At 41.1% G+C, this 24,489-nt stretch overlaps 1 protein-coding gene across 1 annotated transcript in view; it reads left to right on the top strand.

Annotated features, from left to right (window-relative positions):
* Positions 1-24,489, top strand: part of cacna1ha (calcium channel, voltage-dependent, T type, alpha 1H subunit a) — a 78,377-nt gene that overhangs the window by 12,836 nt on the left and 41,052 nt on the right. The window contains exons 4-10 of the mRNA XM_008301622.1: positions 954-1,113; positions 6,226-6,550; positions 12,641-12,733; positions 14,554-14,792; positions 15,704-16,242; positions 20,209-20,375; positions 20,577-20,768. Of these exons, the coding sequence (XP_008299844.1) occupies positions 954-1,113; positions 6,226-6,550; positions 12,641-12,733; positions 14,554-14,792; positions 15,704-16,242; positions 20,209-20,375; positions 20,577-20,768 (1,715 nt within the window). The remainder of the gene's footprint in view (positions 1-953; positions 1,114-6,225; positions 6,551-12,640; positions 12,734-14,553; positions 14,793-15,703; positions 16,243-20,208; positions 20,376-20,576; positions 20,769-24,489) is intronic.

Here is a 24,489-nt window from a genome sequence, read left to right as displayed (position 1 = left end):
AATAATTATAATAAATATAATAACTAATACAAATTTAATAAATCAAATTCACTAAAAAATAAAAAAAATCAGAGTTTAAAAATACATCACAGTAATAATTTCATGTAAAACTGAGTGAGGTTGTATTAGTGGAAAATGATCTGTAGTCGTTGGTATAAATTTAGAGCAGTGGTGAAGTCACAATAAAGGCCTTTTGGGGTTTTTTAAAAATTTATTTTATTTTATTTTTCATCTGTCATCATGACATCATGATACTGATACTGACTTCAGACACATTGTGGACTTAAATAAAAAATTTTGTATTACTTCAAGTATAAAAATGATCTTATGAGCAGAAATGAGCAAAGCTGTGATATTTACCTATTGGCTATTTCATTAGGCCCTCCTGTATAATCTGTCTGATAAACTGCTGAAAATGCTACTTTTATGAAGTTTCTGTTGACAAAAGGTGCCACTTCTACTTTCTGTTTATTACTGACGTCATGGTGCGTGGCGGTGGCGACACATTTAAAAGTGTTACCCCTCTCATGTATGTTAGCGGGGTTCTTACAGGTGTACCTAACAATGCGGCCTGTGACTGTGTGTTGACACGTTGTGGGAGCATCACTGACTGGATCCCTGACGCCGCTGACACTAAACACGTCTGACAGCTGGAGATGGATGCTGAATGCATGCGGTTAGATAATAGTAGCCACAAGGAAGCCGTGAGTTCAAATCCCAGAGGATGAAATGATGTCAAACTGTCACTTTCACTATTGTCATCTCTCTGAATTTTTATTAGCTGTGAGGATGAAATTGTGGTTTCTTAACTCACAAGATCAATGCAGGCTGTCAGGGTGAACAGTTACCAGAGGGCTGCTGCTGTACCGTATGCAAAACTCTCCATCAAGGGTTTAAACTCCTCTACGTCAGACAATATCGGTCAGCTACTTTCTTTCCTGTTTGCTGTGCAGGTATGAGGATCTTGGTGACGCTGCTGCTGGACACCCTGCCCATGCTGGGGAACGTTCTCCTCCTCTGCTTCTTTGTCTTTTTCATCTTCGGCATTGTGGGAGTCCAGCTGTGGGCGGGACTGCTGCGCAACCGCTGCTTCCTGGGAGAGGACATAAACACGTAAGGGTTTTTTTTTTTTTAGCGATCGTCAGACAGAATTTGCATTTCATTCCTCTTTTCAGCGAGGGAAGTAACGCAGATGGCCCCGGGAAATTGTCTCTTCTGTCAAAATCCAGATTAGATTTATGAAAAGACGCATTTTGGGGGAAATAGGATCCGATTCAAAGTCGTTCTCCTTGAGAAAAACAGAAATGAGTGAAAAATACGAACTTTATAAGTGGAGTTAGAAGTTGCAGTCGGTTTTAATCTTCAGCTGACGTCTCAGCTCATTTAAGTCAAACGTGATCTTTCTCTGCCACTCTTCGTTGCTCCCTCATCAGTCACAGTTGTAGTTTGTGTAGCATTGTCATGGGGAGCAATTATTAGCCGTTGCATGCAGCAAACATGCATAAATCATAGCTTGGTATGTGATGCATGCTGCAAATATAGATATAGACTGATATAGAAAGTTAGCCCTGTTTTAACTGATATGCGTAATAATAAACTTACATCGAAAACCTTCTCTTCACACTTGATGGGGCTCAAACTTTAGCAAAATTGAACTCCAAAAAAAAAGCAAAATTAATAGTATTCCAACGCAACGTAAAAGAACAGTCCAAAACAAACAACCTTGACGTTATCAGCACGACGGGGAAATTAACAAACCGAACGTGACATTTCAAACTTTGTGGAATGACGTGATAAGATCCCAGAGTAAATGTAAAACTTATCTCGCTCGAAGCAGCTCCTAGAAAATGTCAGACCGTTGGGACTGACCTAAAACTGAGGAAAATCCAAACAAAACTCTCTCAACCTGAGACGGTCAGAACTATGTGGTGCAGAGAGATGTGCTGCCTGAGAAAACTCTGTTTCCTTCCACACTGTGCATTTTGTCAAATATTACATATCTTGCCAGAAAACACATATTCACTCTCCCCCTAATTTATAGCTAATTCAGCCCTGGGTAGTGAAATCATCAAAAGAAGAGAGAGAAAATAAAATGTTCACGACCTCAGGAAGTAAAACCATGTAGCTCAGAGATCCTTGAACTGATTCTGTTGATGTAACGGAACAAACTGTACCAGAGCTGATGTTGAACCCTCTCTGTGTGTAAGACAGAAACACAGACAGCAGATTAATATTTTATAATCAAGGCTGCTGCATGTCTTCTCTAAGAACAAACGCTTTCCTGATCTCAGTCTGAAATAACGCACATGAACAACTACAAACTTGTATTACATATTTCCCCAAATCACAAGGAAGCTAACATTTCCATCTACACGACTGTGATCACATACATTAAATTTACATAAATGATTATAATTTCTTCTCCAGAACGGTGTGCATCTTTTAGTCCTGTTACATTTAATGCTCACTGCGGCCTCATTTTCACTGGAATATAAAGTGCTATAGGAACAACATGACCGTGGCTGGAAGATGCATTTTGCGCCTCAATAAAAAGAAATTACATAATTAATTACATATTCCACAAAAATGTAGAAAATCTGACATCGAAATGTACTAATACTTCAAAAACATTATAATATAATAGTATATAATATAATCATTATAATTTCTAATTAATTTTGAATTGCCCCGAGGGGATAAATGCAATTATTTCAGTTGAATTGAATTGAAAAAATGGTAACTCTGCAGCCACGGTTATTCTACTACTTATATTTTTAATTCGTTTAATTAATTGGTGTTCATATCTTCTCTCCACTTTGTATAAACACTGCCTGCACTTCAACCCAGTTTCGCTGAGGAATCCATGAACATGACTGTTAGTCTGAGCATAGTCACTAATTGATTGACAACTAATCGAATCTGCTGAATGTGGACTGCTAATTGAGGCTTAATTGAGAAATGCAGAATAAAGTTTTATTGATAAATGATCACAATTTAAACCTTTGATTTGGTTGTTTTCTGATGGAATGACAGCTCACAGGTTAGTTTAAGGAACNTAATAATTATAATTTCTAATTAATTTTGAATTGCCCCAAGGGGATAAATGCAATTATTTCAATTGAATTGAATTGAAAAAATGGTAACTCTGCAGCCATGGTTATTTTACTACTTATATTTTTAATGTGTTTAATTAATTGGTGTTCGTATCTTCTCTCCACTTTGTATAAACACTGCCTGCACTTCAACCCAGTTTCACTGAGGAATCCATGAACATGACTGTTAGTCTGAGCTCAGTCACTAACTGGTTGACAACTAATCGAATCTGCTGATTGTGAGCTGCTAATTGAGGCTTAATTGAGAAATGTAGAATAAAGTTTTATTGATAAATGATCACAATTTAAACCTTTGATTTGGTTGTTTTCTGATGGAATGACAGCTCACAGGTTAGTTTAAGGAACCAAGTATGGTAACTTTAAAAATGGCAGGAGGAAGAATCACGTGACTTCATTCAGCCAATCAGCGAAGGTCAGGCTACATCACACACCATCACAATGGCCTCTGACCAATCACAAGTGAGCCAAGTGATATTTTGACACAGGTGTCATAAGTTCCGTAACTCGATTGGATTTTTACTTTTTTACCGTGCATGGTAACTGCATTGACTTTGATTCACAGCCTAAATCTAAAAACTTTTTAAAAATGTCAAAAAAAGAAAAAATATCCTCCTGTATCCACCAATAACACTCCAGGGTTGAAATTTTAAATTCCCAAATATTTCAATGAGTGCTTTATAAAGGCTTAAGTAAATTTTAGTTGTTTTTTTTGTTTTTTTTTTTTCTATTTGAACAGTTTCTGACTCTGATAAACGGTGTCATTTTGGCAATTTTTCAAAAAGATAATTCGCCTTTTAAACCTGCCAGCGGGTTTTTTTTTTTAAGTTCAGAGGGTTTAAAGTCAGGCCGGCAGGAGTCGGGAGAAAAGAAACACTGAAGTCCTGAAAGGTAGGACATAAACAGGGGCAGCAACAGGAAAAACAGTCACAAGACAGAAGAAAGGATGTCACAAATTGTGTGAGCGCTGCGGGAATAAAGGCAGAGGACGGTCAGCAAAGTCTACCTGGTCCTGGATTGCTCCTTCCTCACTCAAAGAGTGAACGTCACTCCGCATAAAAGCACAGTCACTGTTGTGGGGAACCCTTCGATTTTAGAGGAAAGATATAAATAAGTAAGCATTGGACTCGTTCACCGCTCATTAGCATAAGTAGAAACAGCTGTCACCATGGAAACCAACATGATTGGCTCACTTCGTCATCAAGTGCTGATTCCTTTCCAAATGCAGTTTGATTATTTAAGGCTACTCCTCAGTATCCGGCAGCTCAGTGGTGCAGAGGCCACATGACTCCTGTATACTCACAGCGAACCAAAAAGTTCAATATAATGATTATATGTTGTTGAGATTTTTTTCGAGGAATCACAAATTGCAAAAGTTGTTCCTCGAGAACTTGCAAAAATAACAACAAAAATAAATCAGCGGTAACTAAGAATGAACTTCCCGACAGCTGAGCTAGAAGCTGCTGGTGTTTAACCTGCTCTATGGGATGCAGCTGTGCGTTTATGTCATTTTCGAGCGGTGGCTGTTATAAAAAATGCAGGTTCCTCTAACCCGTTATTATGTTGCTGGGAGGATTTTTTTCTAATTAAAGTGGAAATCACTGATTGAAAAGCTGTGGAAGAAGAGTACAGTAGCTCTAAGTTGTAAATACAGCGTGACAACAGTGCAGGAGACGCAGCGGATCGTTGCTGTTGGTGTTTAAAGAAAAAACACCTTAAAAAAAAGACTTAATCAGCTCAATGATAGATCTGCCATCATTGATTACTTGATGTTGTTCGATTCACATCTAATCCTTAGTTCAGTGTTTAAGCTCAACTTAAATGGCACAATGTGTGAATGTATCTGATCCTGCTTATTGATAATCAACCTAAAAGCACCAAAAGAAGAGTTTTCTTAATGTAAGAGCAACATTCTGTTCTAGAAACTTTCACAGTGGACATGAGTCTACGTGTGTTTACAATTGAGATAAGGTAAGATATGATAAAATGCAGGGGTTAGGGCCAAAGTGGGTCAAACCACATTGACTAGTTTTAGAGGAAAAATTGTGTTGCTAAAAAAGCGTCCTGGTTGTTGGAGGAGTCATTGTATGCACCCAAAGATGTCTCAACACTGTCCAGATAGAAACAGCTACTTTGTGATGACTTATTTAAGTTTTAATTTTGTCTTTCCTTTTGCTGAGTGCCAAAGCGGGCCATACCACATTTACTACTTTTTGAGAAAAAAAACTGATTCAAGGTTTGTTTCGCTAAACAACACTGAAGAGTTTACATCATAAGGAACTAGAGATACTTTTGAGGTCCATGGGGTAGAAATAGATGCTTGGTGGTGACTAATTAGGTTTTTATTTTACTTTACCGTACCTATGGATTGAGTTTTCATGCGGCTTGAGGTTGCGCTGTCCGCCATCTTGAATCGCAAACACGTGAAACAACCTGCGATACAATGGTCAGTGATTCCTGTGGCTTGGCCCAGTTTGATGCTAAATTTTCATGCCAAAACCACTATGGGCCAAACTTCAACGTGGCATTGTGACATTACTCGTAGGCTGTTGGTCGGACCACTTTGCCACAAACTATTAGAGCAGGCGTGCCCAATCCTGGTCCTCGAGAGCCCCTATCCAGCATGGTTTAGATGTTTCTCTCTTCCAACACACCTGATTCAAATGATCAGCTCATCATCAAGCTCTGCAGAAGCCTGATAACGATCCTGATCATGTGAATCAGGTGTGTTGGAAGAGGGAAACATCTGAAACATGCTGGATAGGGGCTCTTGAGCACCAGGATTGGGCACCCCTGTAGTAGAGCATCAACACTTATCAAAGAAACATAAAACTCAACTTTGGTTTTGTTGTGGTTTGGCCCATTTTGGCACTGAACCCCACAAATGTAGAAGATGCATGAAAGTAGAAAACAATACAAGTATGAAACAAGATTGAAATAAAATAAAAAACTAAATGATGATGATTTGAAATGTTGCACATGAAACTGAAATATTACGCTTAAGAAATGAGAATAAGTCTAATTTAACCTATTTTACATCTTGCTATTCTCAAACAGTTCAGTAAAATCAATGTCAGTTTGTTTTATTTCTTCTTCTTCTTCTTCTTCCACCCAGAATGTACAACCTGTCTATAAATTCTTACTACATGTCTGAGGAGGGTGAAGACGCCCCGTTTATCTGCTCAGCTCCCCGTGAGAACGGGATGCTGCGCTGCCACAATGTGCCACCCTACACCGAGGGCCGGGCCGAGTGCTCGCTGGCCGCCCCCCTCCAGAGTTCAGCTCTGATCGGACCGACCCCTGCGGAGGGCGGGGCCGACGGCAGCGGCTGCGTTAACTGGAACCAGTACTACAACGTGTGCCGCCCCGGCCTGCTCAACCCTCACAAGGGAGCTGTCAACTTTGACAATATCGGCTACGCGTGGATAGCCATATTCCAGGTAAGCAGGGATGGAAGGGATGCACATGTGGATGTGGAGAGAGGGTTGCTAAGAATTTATCACTGTTCAAGATTATGTTGGGATTTTCATTGTTAGTTATGTGGTAACTCATTATTTGTTAGCAATAACTTTATATTCACATTTTGCCCAACTTTAAACTATTCTGCATCTAATAGCTAGTTGATTGCAGAATAACAAAACCAAAGGATTGAAAACAGACTTTTGCAAATGGTAATTCATCTTTCTGTACTCTATAGCTACGGACAGGTGACAAATTATAGGAAAAAGAAGAAAAATCTCTGCTGTGAGAGCAAACCGTTGGCTCTGTTTTATGTTGTTGGGGTATTTTGCTCACATAATTTGAGAAAACGCTCTGTAAATCAGTACAGAGTTGTTGTTAATAAAACATTTCCATCCTGATGATATTCCAGGCTTCCAGGGCATCAGAGGTCACTAAATAGCTCGATGAGTGTTAAAATGATGTCATTATTGTGCTATGGCCTTTACAGTCGTAAAGTCTCAACCCAACAGAACGCGTGTGGAAGGTTCTGGACCTCCATGTCATTGGAAAACGGGGTTATTCCCTTCAGTAGAGTCCCAGAGATTTGGAGGATCAATGCCAAGGAAACATTAAACACCTGAATAAGGCACTTTATGGTTTTTTGGGTTTTTTTTCCTTTAATTTGTCACCCGTCTGTTAGGTCTGAAAAACTTCCTCTTCACATCTTCTCCTTGACCTGGAACGGAGTCTAAAGACAGCCATTTTTCAGAAACCAGGATAGATCTACTTTTAGAAAGCAGGAAGCTCACAATATCACTCCCAAGGTTCTGACTTTTTAAAGTTTTACTACAGTTCGCTTGGGGAAAATATGCAAAACAGTTGAAGCTAATAGAAGGACTTGTTTGGGACCCTTTATGAAAGCAGAACAAAATATTTTGCGTGTGTGTGTGTGTGTGTGTGTGTGTGTGTGTTTTCTGCCGCTCTATGGGAGTGTGGTAGAAATAAGATATTGTTAGACCGAAGGAAGACAGATCTTTTATTGCAGGCTCAGAGACTTTGTTAGTTCACTTCCACTCCACGCTGTCTGGTCTCGGATAGCTCTCGATTTGGCAAACCTTACTCGCAAAAAGAACTGTCATGCTTTGATCGCAGCAGAAAGGTGAGTTTCTTAAAAGAGACTGGAGCTGCTGTTACATGCTTTATCGGAAAACAGTGATCAGATATGACAAAGTGGTGTTTTTTGGGGGTTTTTTTTTTATATACACAATCAGCCATCAGTTAGTTTCCTGCTGTGTTAACATTTTCAAATCTTTATTTCCAAAATCCCTCCCCTCAGGCCATTAGAGGGCATCTATCATGACCTGAAAGTCTTTTCCTCTCCACATGCTGCTTCTCAAAATGTTTTTTTTTTTTCTTTTCCCCCCTCTCGCTGGTTTCATCTCCCCAGGAGACCGTGACAGGCTTTTCCCTCCATCACAGTCCGTGTGCTTTGTGTGTCTGTCTGGCTGTTGCGATATGAATTTCATCCCTCCTGTCCAGGCCTCCTTGATAGATCTGTCTGCGTGTGTCTGAAAGGGCTTTGAATATAGCAACATGACTTTCTTAAAGAGAGTCTCACCTGCAGATTACTACAAACAGCACAAATACTGAAGACACACACATACGGAGACAAGCAAACACACTAATCCCTGTCAGGTACTCACACCTTTCCTGTGTGTGTGTGTGGTATCGGCTCACTGTTAGTTGGATTTAAAGATTAGATTTTGCACATTTTTTTATTATTTCTTTTGGGATAGATTAGTAAACAGCACTCTGATTCTTGAGTGCAATTAGTTTTTCATCCAGGTATAAGACGTGTTGGTGTGCTTCTGTTTACTCGTGTGCAGCCGCAAACCTCTAATTTGTTTCTTTCACACACAAACAGTCATTTTCTGAATCTGGTGTAGCCTCCGGTGTCGAAGAGAAACATGCAAATCATAAGAGGAAAAGTTGTTCATGTTAGGCACTCGTGTGTGGCGGTGCAGAAATTCAAATTCAAATTGTCTCGTTTGGTTCTTCCGGTGTGAATCTAAAATCTGTTAACATAAGTGGGCACGCACGGAAGAGAGACTCCGACAGAATTTGCTCAATGCTGCAGAGACCTTTGAACGAGATGGTGTTATTTGTTTCGTCAAAGATCTGTGGCAATGGGAGTTTTTCAGTTAACCCTCTGAACCACACACATTTTTTTTTTTTTTTTTTTTTTTTTTTGCTCCTGTCGCATTTTTACGAACTGTGGGCTGATTTTTCACTGCAATATAAAGAACTGTACCTTGATGGAAACGCTAAACTTAGAGAGAACTCAAAAATGCCTTCTGACCGCGTGAGAAAGAAAAGTCAACCCAGAAATCTTTGATTCATTATTTCACAAAATTTGAGCAATCCCGGGATCAGCATGTGGAGCATTTTTCCAGGTGACTACAGGTGTTACCAATACTCGGATAAAATAGTGACTCTGTAAACTATAGATATTTTACTACTTGCATTTTTAATTTGCATCCTTGCCCTCACTGCTCTGTGGAAACACTGCCTGCAGTTCAGCTGAGCTCATGCAAAAAGTCAGAATTTTTGTCACGTGACTGTTTGTCCCATCTAAATCATTATTGGCTTCATAGTTGGGATGAGAAGTGTAGAATTGTTTGTTTTTTTACAAGATCTCTTTAGTGGGGATACTTTGTTTTGGACACATTTTTAGACAAGACCATTAAATAATTTTTTGATAAAATATTACAATTTTAAGCTTAGATATCATTTCTTTTAGCAACAAAACTGCATGTGGCAGATAATTACTTCAAGGACTGTTGTAAAGGTAAAAATGTTGTGATTTTTTCTGTTTTTACAGTTTCTGGCTCTGATGAATTGTGTAATTTTGACTATTTGTTATAATATATAATACCTTTCAAATCTGCTGGTGGGCTTTGGGGTTCAGAGGGTTAACGATGCTGCTGACACCGAGTGATCAGCACATTGATCACATCGTCAGAACCTCTTAGTAACATCATTTTACAGAATATTTGTTAATCAGTTGGATGTATGAATAGAAGCAGAGTAAGTGTGAGAGAGATGAGACAGAAAAAGAGGAGTTATGCAAGAGATTGATCCAGAGATGGAGGGAGCGAATCAAAGTATGTTGAAAACAGAAATGAAAGTGCTGTATTGAATGTTAAATGAGGCGCCTGGCTTGTTATTTCCTTTCTACAGCTTTATTCCTACAGTATCTGTAAATATAAAGAACATGAATTATACATTTTAGGAACAGAGTTTTGAAAACATTTCAGCCCATGACTCCAAATTGAGTTAATCCGGGGTAACCGTGGGATTCCGGCAAAGTACAACAAGCTGGAAACACTTGAAACTTGGTGCCGACCTCAGCCAAGTTTATGGCTTAGCTGTGTCCCAACTAGGGCCGAGTAATACACCAAACACACCGCAAGGATATTGTTGATTCCTTGAATGTATCTAGGCAGTCTAATGTGATCACCTTTATTGAACATTTCTGTTTAAGACCCAAGATGGTAAACATTTTATGGATCACAAAAGTCTCCCCCCCCCCCAACACTAGAGGGGCTCATTGTAGGGTTCAATAAATACATGATGTGATAACTGATTTTACAGGCTTCTCAAATCCAGTCCAGATGTAAAGATTTACAGGGCAGTTAATGGAGTGACCTCTGTCAAAGCTGAGAGGGAAGGAATGATAACAGATGAAGTGAAAGTGGCAGATGAAAAGCTAAAGAGGAGAGCAGTGGTGGAAGAAGTGTTCAGATCCTTTACTAAAGTAGAAGTATCAATATAGCAACGCAAAATACTCCATTTAGTGTACAAGTCCTGCATGAAAATTTAAGTAAAATTGCATAAGCTGCAAAATGTAGTTGAAGTATTAATGTAATAGTAGTGGTTTGGGCCCTCTGATTGATATGTTATGATGTGTACCATGATTAGATTATTAATACTGCAGCATCAGTGTCTCAGCAGCATGTTACTGTTGTACCTGCTGCAGGTTTAGCAAGTCTCAAGTACTTTGTATACAAGGACCCACAAGATTGCAAAATGGAAGTTTTGATGCACAAGTCTGTTTTCTTTCATCGTTGATTGTTGTTGAGCTGTTGATGATGAAGTGAATTTGTTTTTGCTCAGAGTTACTTCAGTATTTACTGTTAGCTCATCTTACCTTTTGAGTTTACGTTCATTTACCATAAGAGTGCAATCATAATTGTTAAATAATAATCATACTTATTAGCTGTTAGTTTTTAATGACATTAGTGATTTTGTAAATTATATATATTAATATCAGCAACAATGGCACATTTTCACTTAAAACACCCTAAACCTTAATGTTTGTCTGCAGCAAGAACATTTGCCTTTTTCACGTGTATTGAAATGAAACTGTGAGGGACGTTTAGAGGGGAAAATGACTATTTCCTGGGATTTTTAACAACTCACTGACATGAGAAATGTGACCCAGACTGCTGACTGCTTTTTGTAAGACGCCAGAAGCCAAACAGATTGGAAACCACACGTTTAAACTTTAACAATCCATTGTATTTTGTGTGTAGCATCTTAATCTTTAATGTAACTGAAGCTGACAAATACATTGAGTGGTGTAGGATGGGCTGTATTTCCCTCTCAAATGCACTGCATTGAAATTAGAAAACATCATAGAATAGAAAACCCTTAAAGGAAGTACAGCTACCTCAAAATCGTGTTTGAGTGCAGGATTTTTGTGGAGGAGAGATGATCAGAGAAGCGAGCGTATCTTCGATTTATTAGTCCAATGTTCCTATCAAGCCGCAGGTTAATGAATTCCGACCCTGAACGTACTCAAGCGCACGTGCTATGCCAAACCGTCCATTACGGATCGAGAACAATGTGTTGGTTGAGTCATTTACCGGTGACAGCTGAGCGCGTGCTCTCTGCTCCTAATGCAAGTCATTAGCATGTATTACTGGACCTGATACTTTGTGAGCAATGTCTGATCTTCCAGATGAGTCAGGAGCAGATGAAGGGTTTTGGCCTTCGGGAGGGGGGTCAGCAGATAATTCGTTCTGGTTGTCACCTCCGTGTCCCCTCTTAAATAAACCATGTCAGCTCAGAATGCCCTCATTCCTTCATGTGGTTAGAAAAAGGGCTTCACTTGTCATCAAGAAGGATCAGCTGTGTGGAAGATTTGAGCTTTTTGTTGCTGATGTACGCAATTCAGATGAGCTGTATGAATGAGGTGCAGTCAGTCAGGTGTTAACGCTGAGGCCCGCGTGAAAATCCCCCGTAATAAACTAAATATATGCATGTTCTGTCTGGTTCTGTAGAATGAAACAAACGCACTGTGACTGGAGTTTTCAGGTGTGCATTTGCTCAGAAATGAGAATCTGGCTCTTTGGTTAATCTTGTGTGAGTATTCCAGAGGAGAGCGGATTAGTCTCCTCTGGGTGTGTGTGTGTGTGTGTGCATATTGTCTGTTTATGGTGTGCAAGGTTTTTTTATTTTAGTTTTTTTTCCACACACAGATATGCATGCACGTGAATGCTGGCATCTGTGTTTGCCTCATCTATACGCTATTGTTGTCGTGCGCGCGCCAGCAGTTTGCGCTGCAGTGTTTCATGGTAGCCGAGGTGTAAACGTTGAGGTGTGAGCGCATTATCGGCTCGGCTGAGCTGAGCCGCCCGCTTTCAAGTCTCAACATCTCGGCTGCTCATTAGCATAGTGGCTACATGAAAGAGCTGCGTCATTCCACTGGCACTGGCACACACACACACACACACACACATGCTTACAAGAGGCTGGAGGGACACCGCAGACTTTCTTCAGAGGAGCAGCCATTAAAAACAGAACATTCTGGCTGCTGCGTACTTTGGAGTGTGTGTCCGTGGGTGTCTGTGAGCTCAGTCTTTGTGTATGTGCGTGGGTGTGCTTGTCATATGTTTTTTTTTTTGAAGAAAGAGTAATGGGCAGAGCTATGAAAGAATGTTTTTTTTTTTTCTCCTTCTGCTTTGCTGTTCATTTTAACTAAAAGCCTTCCTTCCACTCTCTGTCTGTGTCTTCTTTGCCATCAGGTCATCACACTGGAAGGATGGGTAGATATCATGTACTATGTCATGGACGCTCACTCCTTCTACAATTTTATATATTTTATACTGCTCATTATTGTAAGTACAACTTTTGTTTATGTATATATTTTTTATCACCAACTGTAAATAATTTGTGAATTAATGTTTGGCTAGGTCTCCATAATCAAGCCCAAAAGAAGTGGATTTTAAAATATATATATATACATTTCATGGAACTAGAATATATTGCCAACCATGGGTCTTGTTTGAACCTGACCCATAAATCTTCTAGTTAATCGTGACTTTCTCTAAAACACTGGGCCGTTTTGCAAAAAAAAAAAAAAAAACAGCCATCTATGCATCCTGAAGCTGTCCTCAAGTCAGGTTTTTCAACATTTTAAAATCTAAATCTACTATTTCTTTCCATTACATAACTCACTATTTCACATATATGATCGGATTTAGGCATCAAAGATTAAAGAATAACCCACTTGATGCAAACCAATTTAGCAACAAGAATAAAGCCCCACTGATATATTGTTTGGCTGATGTTGACATAAATGTTGTCCAATATGCTCCAATATAAAAACCTTCTTTTACAGAAGACAGTACAGAAAAAGGTGCTTGGGGTAATTTAGAAATAGTGTCATTGCATAGTTTATCCAGCTGAGCAGCTCCATTGTTTACTTTGAGCGTTTTCTGCAGCACATGTAGTAGAGTACTCATCACAGCTGAACAGTGCTTTAGAGTTGTCACAGTAAGCTGCTAACTAGCAACACATTGCTGGAGAGTAAATAAAAAAAAATGACTCCATCATTGTCTCTTTTCAACTCCAACATTTACGTAAACAACATCAGCCCATATATCAAGATCAGAATTTCTTTCTCCCTAAAATCTGTTTCTGCCCCGAAATTCCAGCTTGAGGCTCTAGACAAGACTTCTCTGAACTCACTATGTGAGGTACACATTTCTTTAGTCTTGCTTTTTGAAGCTCCACATAGTCTGCGTTGGTTTGAATCCTTAAAAGATGTTTTTGCATTTCACTTCTGCTGTGCAAAACCCAGAATAACCTTTCTAAAGTTAGCCACTAAACACCGCTCGGAGCTTAAGTCCCCTTTTGTTGAACCTCGTAGACTTCTTATCATATACGATTTCGCTCTTATCATGCTGTTGTGGGGGTTTTCCAAGATCCCAGCTTAGGCTATATTTTACAATGCCGTATGAGCTCCCTGCCCGCCTGTCGTTTGAAGTAAAAATGCTTATTATGCATTTGGAAGGAGAGAGGCAGAGAGAAGGAGGGACGGGGAGCGAGGATGGCCTACAAAAAGGACTGAAAGAAAAACATTCATACAGAAAGTGGGTGAGACAGAATTAAGACAAATGGAAGTGTCAGAAAAAGAACAAAAAACAATTCAATAAACAGATGGAGGAAGTGCTCATCTAATTTCCTACCAGTCTTTCAGCAGCTTACAGTAACGACGTGTTAAGTACAGATTGCATTATAGTCTTGATATATATTTCTAACTTCCTGCCAAAGCCGCGTCATTGGAGCGAAATTCAAATTTCATTATTTCAAAGTAATGATAAAAGCAAAGTGAGTTTTGTCCTCCCAGCAAAACAGGCTGCATCTTAATAATATATAAGCCATTATAATGCTTCTTGTTGACAGAACGTTTTATTGCACTTTTAACACCACAAGAAGGGATAAAGGCAACAGTGAGTTGTTCCTTAGATCAAATATTGATGAAGTAGCCACAGTGTTGACTTTCTGTTCCAGCAGCTGGGTCTCTACCTACTCTATCAGCACTTTCATAGGTCTGCTGGGTAAAACAACACAACTGCTGCTGTATCATTAGGAAACATGCATTGCTATGGTTTTATTAGTCTTATATCGCTGCTCTTTACCTCCCCGCGACCAGGTGGGCTCTTTCTTCATGATCAACTTGTGCCTCGTGGTCATCGCCACCCAGTTCTCCGAGACGAAGCAAAGGGAGAACGCCCTGATGAGGGAGCAGCGTGCTCGCTACATGTCCAACGACTCCACGCTGGCCAGCTACAGCGAGCCGGGCTCATGCTATGAGGAGATGTTGCGCTACATCAGTCACCTTTACCGCAAGTTAACGCGCAGGCTGCAGAGGATATACTCTGGGTGGCACAGGTACGGCATCGGGTGGGAATGTCCGGTCAGATACAGGTGAAATTAAATCATGTCGTCTTTGCATTATGTGTCAGGTCAGGTCATTGTTCGCCTGCTACCAACAACCACTCGGTGCAACCTGCTGCGTAGGTCGGGTCGTCAGCGACTGAACCGGACACCCCATCTAGGCTCTTGTCTAGATGAGGAGGGTGGGGCCGGACATCCTGGCGGAACCAAATAAAATATCCGCCAAATGGTCCATAGTGGACCAATGCCAGCCAGTGCATCGTGACAGGCACTTCCCAAAGAGCGGTGATAAACATACCTATCTCGCTAGTCGCTGCAACAGGAATTGGCCCCAGTTTGTCTTGGCCTGCCCTTGCCACTAGAATATGCCAGTTACTGCCAAGAATGTGCAGTTAGTCCACGCAAAAGCTAGCAGTGCAGCAAATACTTAGCAAGCAGTTTTCTGAAATAGTTGAAAGGAGAGAATACCCTATGTCTCGCCTGGCAGCTACTCTAAGAGAAACCAGGGAAAGCCTCGACTTAGATACAGTCAAAAGAAACATGAAATAGAAGGACATAGACAAGAACAAATGGCAACTACATGCAAAGGATAGACCAAAATGGAGGAGTATAATAGAAGGTTCATGAAACAGTCATCTGTTTGACACACTGCTACGATGATGAGTCTCTGCCGGTCTTCCTGTAGGTATCTGAAACACTTTAGGGTGGCTAAATACGCTTTGTTCTCAGCATTTAATAATTCAGTGAGCTGTGGTAATTGTGTATTTTGCATTGCTGGCCTGCAAAACTGTTGCATCCCTAGAGATGCTTTCCGATGCAAACAAACACATGCAGAATAAATATTACAATCTCTTGTCACACCTTCTCTATTCATGCTCAGTTATTATTTCATGTCCCCTGAACAGTAAACGGCGCAAAAAGGTGAATCCCAATGGCAGCGGAGGAGGCAGCAATGGTGGCGGTAACGGACACGGCCACAGTTCGAGCAGAGGTTGCGGAGGCTCAGGCCCGGGTAACGCGTTGTGGCTGAGGCCCATCCACAACCTTCTGCAGCACCACCAGCACCAGCACTGTCGCCTCAGCAACGGCGGGCAGCACGCTGTCAGCGTGGCGACCGCCGAGCACATGGACAGGGGAGGACGTATGGGAGGAGGGGAGGAAGTGGAGATGAAGTCGCTTTCCGTCCGGAGGGGAAGCGCGAACGGAAATAGCGGCGACAGCCCCACCGCCGTCGCCCAGGGCATGGGGGCGCTGCTGGGGCGACTCAACGGGGGGATGAACTATCCCACCATCCTGCCGTCGTTCGTGTGCAGCTACAGCAGCAAGACGCCGCCACCCCACTCGAAGCAGTGTGGCCCCAGTCCGGAGCAGCATCCGCCGAACCACCCGGCGTCGGAACACACAGAGACGCTGAGCAAACTCTACCAGCTCATGGGGCAGCACAGTAAGAACGCAAACACTGCACGCAAACACATCGTAAGGATCATAAACTGCAGGAAAACATACGTCTCACATCACCTGCAGCTTCCTGAAGGGAGTCTTTTAAGGCTGGAGTTTGGGTTTTGCTGCTCACCGTCTTTATTTCCTGCTCATAAAATCACAATTTAGGTGTCTGAGAGGAGGCTGAGGCCCTGGAGCCCAAGGCTATTTTATAAAGTGTCCACCTGATTTTTCAAGTGGAGATTTCCCCAGATGTATAACCCACAACAGATAAGCTATAAAGCCAAAATGAGCAAAAATATGAATAAGAGAAACCAGGGAGACACTTACATAGATACCACTGGTCTTTGCATCTTTATCACCAGGGCCAGGGTGAGATTTGGAAAGTGAAAATGGGCATTTTTACTTTAAAAATAGAGAGCACATAACAGTCTTGTAACAATAGCTCAGCAAGAAGTTATTGGTCCTCTTTTCAGTATTCTCAGCGGGGTCTCTACCAAATTTGATGGAAATGGAACGCAGCAAGTGTTGGCATCTTTTTGCAGCGCTGGTGGTTCCAGTCACTACTAAGTGAACGGGACGCACTCAGTAACCTTTGAAGAAATTGTTTTCCGGTCGCAGCACTTGGACCTCCAGAGTAGAAGAGGTTAAAAAAAGCAGCAAGCACTTCCAAAGAGATTGAAGACCTGAGCCAAAGAAAGCATTTTCAGACTTTATAGCCCTTTTAATCTTCTCATCTAAGTAGAACGATAATTCCCATTTGTTTGTTTTGCTTTCTTCTTTTACTTTTCTTTCTTTTTTTTTTTTTATCCCTTTGTCTTTTAACTGTACTTGATGCTTTAGATTTCCCTCGGGCTCCGTTACAGCGTCATCATCGCGCTCGCTTTCAGCTCCTGTTTTCGTCTCCATTGTTTGCGCTTTCTTCCTACACGTACCTGTGTCCTCTTTCCCCGAGCCTGACCTGAGTTAGCCTGTAGCTACGTCTGCGGCACTTAGAGCCCTGACAGGAAATCTATGTCTCGCGTTACAGTCATCGCTGCAGAGCGGCGGGTGAAGGTGGAGGATCGAGCGAACCGACGTGACGCTCGGGGAAGAGCGCGGAAAGAGGAAGGAAAAGTAGTAGTAGTGTAAACAGAAATGCAGGTATGCGATCCTGGAAGATGAAAGGAGAAAGGAAATGCTAAGAGTGGGAGGCATAGAGAGAAAAATAAATGAGATCAATTACAAGAAGGAGGGGAAACAAAAGAAAGAGACAAATGAGAAAGAACAGCCAGAAAAGAGACAAAATGTGCTTTTCGTGAAGGAAAAAAAAACCCCAGCATCAGTGCGATCGACTCGTCTGTTCGGTTCAAATGAGCCGAGACTGCCAACAACCGCACACACATGCTGACACTCAAACATAATTAAGTGCACATGAATTACTCGTTGAAGTGAAGAACGACTGTGACATGTGATGAATTGGCGAAAGACAGTGATGAGGAAGAGGCCTGAAAAAGGGGAAGAACGCTGAAGAGCAGCACTGGTGTGAGACAGTCGATACTCCTCCGAATCCTTTGGCGCTTCAAAGTGCAACACCTCTTGTTAAAGATCACACATTCAGTCGCTTTAAATGACATTTCTGGATCTAAACGTGCACTTTCAGCTTCGTCAGACGAGTCGATCTCTGCTAAACCTTGTTTTTTGGTTAAATGGCCCCTTTAAGCAACTGTGTTCTTGAGAAGATTCTTCATGTCTGTCGCTCCCAAATCTAATTTTAGTGTAAATGTAATCAAATCTAACCTAATGCAATATAAGGTATTGTAGGGGGGGATGGGGATGAGCTTTTTTTTGGGCCAGATAGTGATTTTCTCCCCTGAAGGAATTCGCTAAAAGAGTTTGCAAGAATACAAACAGTCTGTCAAAAGATCGGAGTCAGGACGAGACAGGGGAATTTATTTACCACCGCGATGTTTAAGAGATTATAAAAGACAATGAAATACGATGACAATTCCAGTTTTTATAGCTCGAGGTGCGAGACGGCTTCGTAAACAACTTTACGCGCTGCCGAGACCGCTTTTGAAGAACGGACGTTTCCGGAAGTCGAGCGTTTTTTTGCTTCTGTTAGTTTTCAGCTGCGCTTTGTGGTTTCCTCTGTTCTGGTTTTTGAAAAAAAGAAACTACAGTCAAGAGAACAGAGGGTGAAAAGAGGCAGCAGGGATCTCAAACTGTGGGCGAGCTCGCGGTATACTCGCTGCGGAAACCGGTGCGTGTCGGCTCTCGACTGGAAAAAAAAAGGACAACCCTTGAGCGGTGCATGCAAAATTCCACTCGTGTTATGTCCTTACAGCGTCTCTCCCTCTCACTCTGGTTTTCTACTGTGCTAATAAAAATCACCCATTGAGCTCGGTAGAAGTGTTGATACACTAACTTTTACTCACCTTTAATTATCCTACACTCACAGCAATAAGCTTAATGATTTGCGCTCGCTGCAGAGCGGTTAACCGTCTGTGCTTTGTCTTTTATGGCCACACGCAGACTTCCTCACTTTGCCGTTGGAGACGTCGGGCCCAGCTTAGGGGTGAAAGAACACTCTCTCCATCCCTTGGTCTTGCTTTAAATAACGCTTAATCCGATTGAATCTAACATCAATCAAAGATAAAACACTACGTGATGCTATTAGCTGTCTTAAAATGTGATTTTCAGACCTTTCAAAGAGGGATAGAGTTCAGTCTGAAAAGGCATTTCGTCTTTACCGGCTGCAGGTAGAATCGCAGCTTTATGAGAGCTGTCAGCGCTGCACTGGTGAGAAAGATAACGATACGGCAGCTTTCATTTGACTCACTAGAGTCGTCTTATTGGCTTTTTTCACAAATAAAACCTAAAATCTAACTTGTCTTTACTACTTTGTCTGTTTAGTGCACAAGAGGACGTTTTACTGCAACAAAACCTTGAGTGACACATCTTCTGTCGGTCTGCAGTTAGTTTAAATCATCCAATAAAACCACCCTGCTGATGTAGCAATAAGGCTCTGATGCAAAATATGTGATTTATCGAAGAGTTTGTGCAAGTGACAAAACAGAAGTTTACACAAAATGTCAATTTGGAAAAAAAGATAACCATTTGTTTTCATTATTTGCGATTTGCTAGATTTACATGAATAAAAGCAGCGTATTTAACATGAACTATACTGGTAAACACTGTTATTTTAAGTTTTTATTTCATGTTTTTTCAACAAATAAATAACAAATACATAATAAATGATAAGAAAATTACACAAACAAATTGTGGGTTTACATGTCTAGTGTAGAATAACATTGTGTATAACCATAAAACTTTCATTTCTTGAAGAAAATAATTAGTTTTCCACATTAAAAATAGTCAAACATTTTAAAAAGCAACATACAGTTTGATTTTCTCTCACTTGATTTGTTTTAAAAATAACAATCGACTCTTGCAGTCTAAAAGTGAATTATTAGTGTTGCAGCAGTATTTTGACAGTTCTTACAAGATTATTTGCACTAAAGTATTCAGTGAAGTCCAGCTAATAACATTTTTCCACCATCTTTACAAGTAATTTAATTGTTTTACACATATTAATAATTGTCTTTAAAGATTAAAAACCCCCAGAAAATGCACTTGATTAAAAATGACTATAATTCTTTTGACATGATTTTTTATTTTATTTAATTTTTTTTGTCATTTTTCTGCATTTAAAAAAAAAGAAAAAAAAGAGGCACAATATCTGTTGAAATATTACTTTCTTTTTTGGTTAATTTTTTTTTTTTTTTTTTTTACAGTGTATAGCTCTGGCTTTATCTACCTGTACTGTTAAATTTGTGAAAAAATAACAAGTGAAAGTGATGAAAAAAGAAGAAACATGTTTGCACATCTCGGTAAAGCCGAAGAGACAACAACAACAAGCGCAACAAGACAGCTAGAAAACAGCCCTCCTGCAGCGTCTGACCCCGTCCTCTCATTTCTCTCCCTGCAGGCCGCCAGCGGCTGCTGTACCAGCTGGCAGGCGTGGTGCCCAGCCCCCTGCTCCTGGAGCTGCTCAGCTGCCCTCTGTGCGCCCGCAGCCTGGAGACTCTGGAGCTGGAACTGGGAGACCTGGAGGGAGGCAAGGGCGAGGCCGACGGACTGCACGACTTCCCCCAGGTCAGCGTGGTGTACTAATGATGATGGTGATGAACTCAGAGGATAAATTTGAGAATTTGACATGAATAAAAACAAGCCAGTACATTAGTTTACTTCCTGGTCTTGACGCTGATCTAGAATACTACGACTTAAAGCTGTTTTTGCTGTTTATTTTCTATGTTTTTGAAGACTAAAGTACTGTATCCAAACTCTAACTTCCAGGGGGGAGACCTAAGAGGAGGCAGAGGTCGCAGACGGCGTGGAGTTGTGGAGTACAAAAACGGAGCCGTTCAGGCCTGGATAAGCTTTAGAGACAAACTGAGGAGGATCGTGGAAAGTAAATACTTCAACCGAGGGATCATGATCGCTATCCTCGTCAATACTCTGAGCATGGGGATAGAGTACCACGAGCAGGTGAGAGGCTCTGCTCCAGGTGTTTCTGTAAATGTGGCCCTGATGGAGCAGTTTAGATCTGCGCTTTTTGTTTGACCTTCATAAATAAACAAGAGGTTTAAGGAGAGCTGTTGACAGCAGCGGTGTGTGAAAATGGGATTTGAGAGGAGATGAGGAGGCAGGGTGGACAGAGGAGGACTCATCCTCTTTCTCACACCACAAAAAGCAAATCCAAATCGAGCCGCCGTCACACACTCCCAGCTTCTGTTTCTAGTTTAGCCTCAGAAGCCAACATCTGGGAAGTTTTGGTCTAATAATTCCCCTCCTCGTTCTCTTCCTCCGCCGTCTTGCAAAATGCGTGCGATTGCGCAGACACATTCGTTTACTGAGTCCTCACACCCAAGTGAGTACGAGGCGTATGCGCACGCACGCACACAACCTTTTCGTTTCCCATCAGGGCAAAGGAATGGATGGAACCCGAAGAGAAGAGTCTTTGCAGGCACACGGTCCATTCCTTCCCTCCTCTCTCTCTTTTTTGTCTCTCCCTGCCTCCCTCTCCTCTAATTCCCTCTCCAGGGGATGTGTGTGTGTGTTTCTATCTTTGTGGTATAAACATAAGGAGCGACTGGAGGAGCCATGGCCTTTTTAGGGCAACACCACACACACACACACACACACACACAGAGGCTGAAGTGTTATGTACAAGATCCTCCTCCCCTCAGTACTCATCATCCCCCATATGTGACACCTAGCCAAACTTTATGAGACTACGAGTGTAAATGTGTGTGAAGAGGTGTACGAACGTGGGAGGCATAGTGCAGACTGTAGAGGGAGAGACAGGAAGAGAGAACGCGGGAGATGATCGATGCTTGTTTTTTTGGCCGTGTTTAGACTGATTCCAGTTTTGGAAATAGACTGCTATTATCCAGACCGTGTGAAAGCAAAAAGCCGGCATGTAAACTGACTTTCACCTAGTTGTCTGGCCGTTCACATCAGATATTTAACTGTTTTTTTTTTTTAGCTTCCTCACAGTTTGACGTTACACAGAGTACTATAAGAAGTAGTAGTAAACATGTGAGTCAGGGTTTCAAAACGCAGCTAGGTGGTGTTACTTAACCATGTAGGTAGTTTAACAATGACGCATTGATAACTCACCAAAAAAACACAGCGTGGTAGTTAAATCCCTAAGATGCAGGCTAGTTATAGCCTTTCCTTGAGGTTTTCGTGTTAAAAGCACAAACACAACAAAATGCAAAATAAAGGAAGTCTCTCAAGGAAAGTGTCAAAAAGTCAAACAGCTTGGGTTTTGTTGCTTCCTTTATCGGGGCTGTAGTCTACTAACATTAAATCTTGGTCAAATAAATTCTACTCTTTGACTGGTTGGCAGGGAAAAAAATAAATTTCCACATTATCTCCAGATTAACGAAGTGCTCTCTGACTGCTCGTCTTTTTAGTCTAAATGAATTCTAAATAAACTGGTAATTGCAGCATATTAAATTATATTAACTTGGTTATTTAATTTGACAATTGAAGAGAGAGGAGGCTTCACATGCAGCTTGATCTGGGTGGAGCTGCTCCTTCTGGCAGATGTTGGAGCTGCTGCTGGATGCACCTGCTGTTATGAAACAATTATTAGACCAAATATGTTGAAATATACCAAGCCTTAAGCACTAAACAAAGTTTTTTCCCCATCGTTTTTAGACCATGTTGAATGTTGAGCTGTTATATGCAAAATGCAGCAACGTTAACACTGGAATTCAAGCAGTTTTAGGCATTTTTTTCCTACTCATTTTTATCTTCATAAAGCATGAAGAAACAAAATGTATTTATTGGATTATTTATTTAGTTCAACATTTTTTCAAGTGCTCACAAGCAGTGGCGGATCTACCGTGGGGGCTTCCGATTGGCCACCCCATGTGCCCCCCCCAAAAAATTTGTTTGAAATTGATATTACCAATACAGAAACTCCAGATTACGACGCAATGCTGTTTTCCGACTGTCACTGAATACACCAAAGACGTAAGGTGCTTTTTGATTGGGTACTTGCATTTAGTTTGGATTGAGAGGACATTTGCGAACGACGTTTGATGTCAAGAAAAGACGAGAAGGAGCAGCATAAATAAATAGGTTTCACAGAGAATGAAACGGAGAGGAGACATTCAAAACTTTTTTTATTAAAAAGAAGTCAGTAGCAGGTCAGAACACTGAGAGCAGGGACACTGCAGGTCAGACTGACAGCACTGACAGCTCAGAGTCTGGAGGGGGCCAGGATCAGACTAAATGCAGCCAGGGACCATCACCATGTGTGAGGGAAGCATCCAAGGCCAGAGCAGCATCCATGACCCTCCAGGTGAAAATGCAGATATGAAAAGAGTGTTGCACGTGTATTTTTACCAAACAACAGAATTTATTTGTTATTCTGTCATAGTTGGGTGAATTAAATGACTGAAAACTAATGGTTTCTATGACTAAACTGATGGCATTGATTTCTGTGTTGTTTTTAATTATGTCGTTTACAATATGGCAAGACATTTAACAAATTGCAATTCTTTTAATCTGTGTAATGTTGGTTAAAGAGCTATTAACTGTTTCAATCTATACCTTGAGATGCACCAGTGGTAGACTACTGCCAGGAGGCACATCCTGACAATGATCACTGTCAGAAGAATCAGAAGGTCGCAGCACCAGCAGACATGTACAGCAAGATCAGACTTATTATTTACCTTCTTAGTGCAACTCTAAGGTCTGTTTCTGTCATCAGAGTCAACTTTAAAGTGCTGTTTTTGGTCAGTTTAGGCAGAGATCAGCTTCTCACTTTGTTGTTTTTGTGAGCAGACGCTGTAGACCAGGGGTGGGCAATCCTGGTCCTCGAGGGCCACAGTCCTGCATGGTTTAGATGTTTCCCTCTTCCAACACACCTGATGATCAGCTCATCATCAAGCTCTGCAGAAGCCTGATAACGATCCTGATCATTNTAAGCACTAAACAAAGTTTTTTCCCCATCGTTTTTTTTAGATGTTGGACCATGTTGAATGTTGAGCTGGAATTCAAGCAGTTTTAGGCATTTTTTATCTGCTCATTTTTATTTTTACTCAACTATAATGCCATAAATCATAAAGCATGAAGAAACAAAATGTATTTTTTGGATTATTTATTTAGTTCAACATTTTTTCAAGTGCTCACAAGCAGTGGCGGATCTACCATGGGGGCTTCCGATTGGCCACCCCATGTGCCCCCCCCCCAAAAAAATTTGTTTGAAATTGATATTACCAATACAGAAACTCCAAATTACGACGCTGTTGAACACAATGTCGTTTTCCGACTGCCACTGAATGCACCAAAGGTGCTTTTTGATTTGGTACTTGCGTTTAGTTTGGATTGAGAGGACATTTGCGAACGACGTTTGATGTCCAAGAAGAGACGAGAAGGAGCGGCATAAATAAATAAATAGGTTTCACAGAGAATGAAACGGAGAGGAGACATTTAAAACTTTTTTATTAAAAAGAAGTCAGTCGCAGGTCAGAACACTGAGAGCAGGGACACTGCAGGTCAGACTGACAGCACTGACAGCTCAGAGTCCGGAGAGAGCCAGGGTCAGACTGAATGCAGCCAGGGACCATCATCATGTGCTGTTGAGGGAAGCATCCAGGGCCAGAGCAGCAACCATGACCCTCCAGGTGAAAATGCAGATATGAAAAGACGTGTATTTTTACCAAACAACAGAATTTATTTGTTATTCAGT

This window comes from Stegastes partitus, unplaced genomic scaffold, assembly GCF_000690725.1.
Source record: "Stegastes partitus isolate 25-593 unplaced genomic scaffold, Stegastes_partitus-1.0.2 Scaffold1692, whole genome shotgun sequence".
In the NCBI taxonomy this organism is placed as follows: domain Eukaryota; kingdom Metazoa; phylum Chordata; class Actinopteri; family Pomacentridae; genus Stegastes; species Stegastes partitus.
Note: the sequence above shows the minus strand (reverse complement) of the source record. Positions and strands in the feature narration are given on the sequence as shown.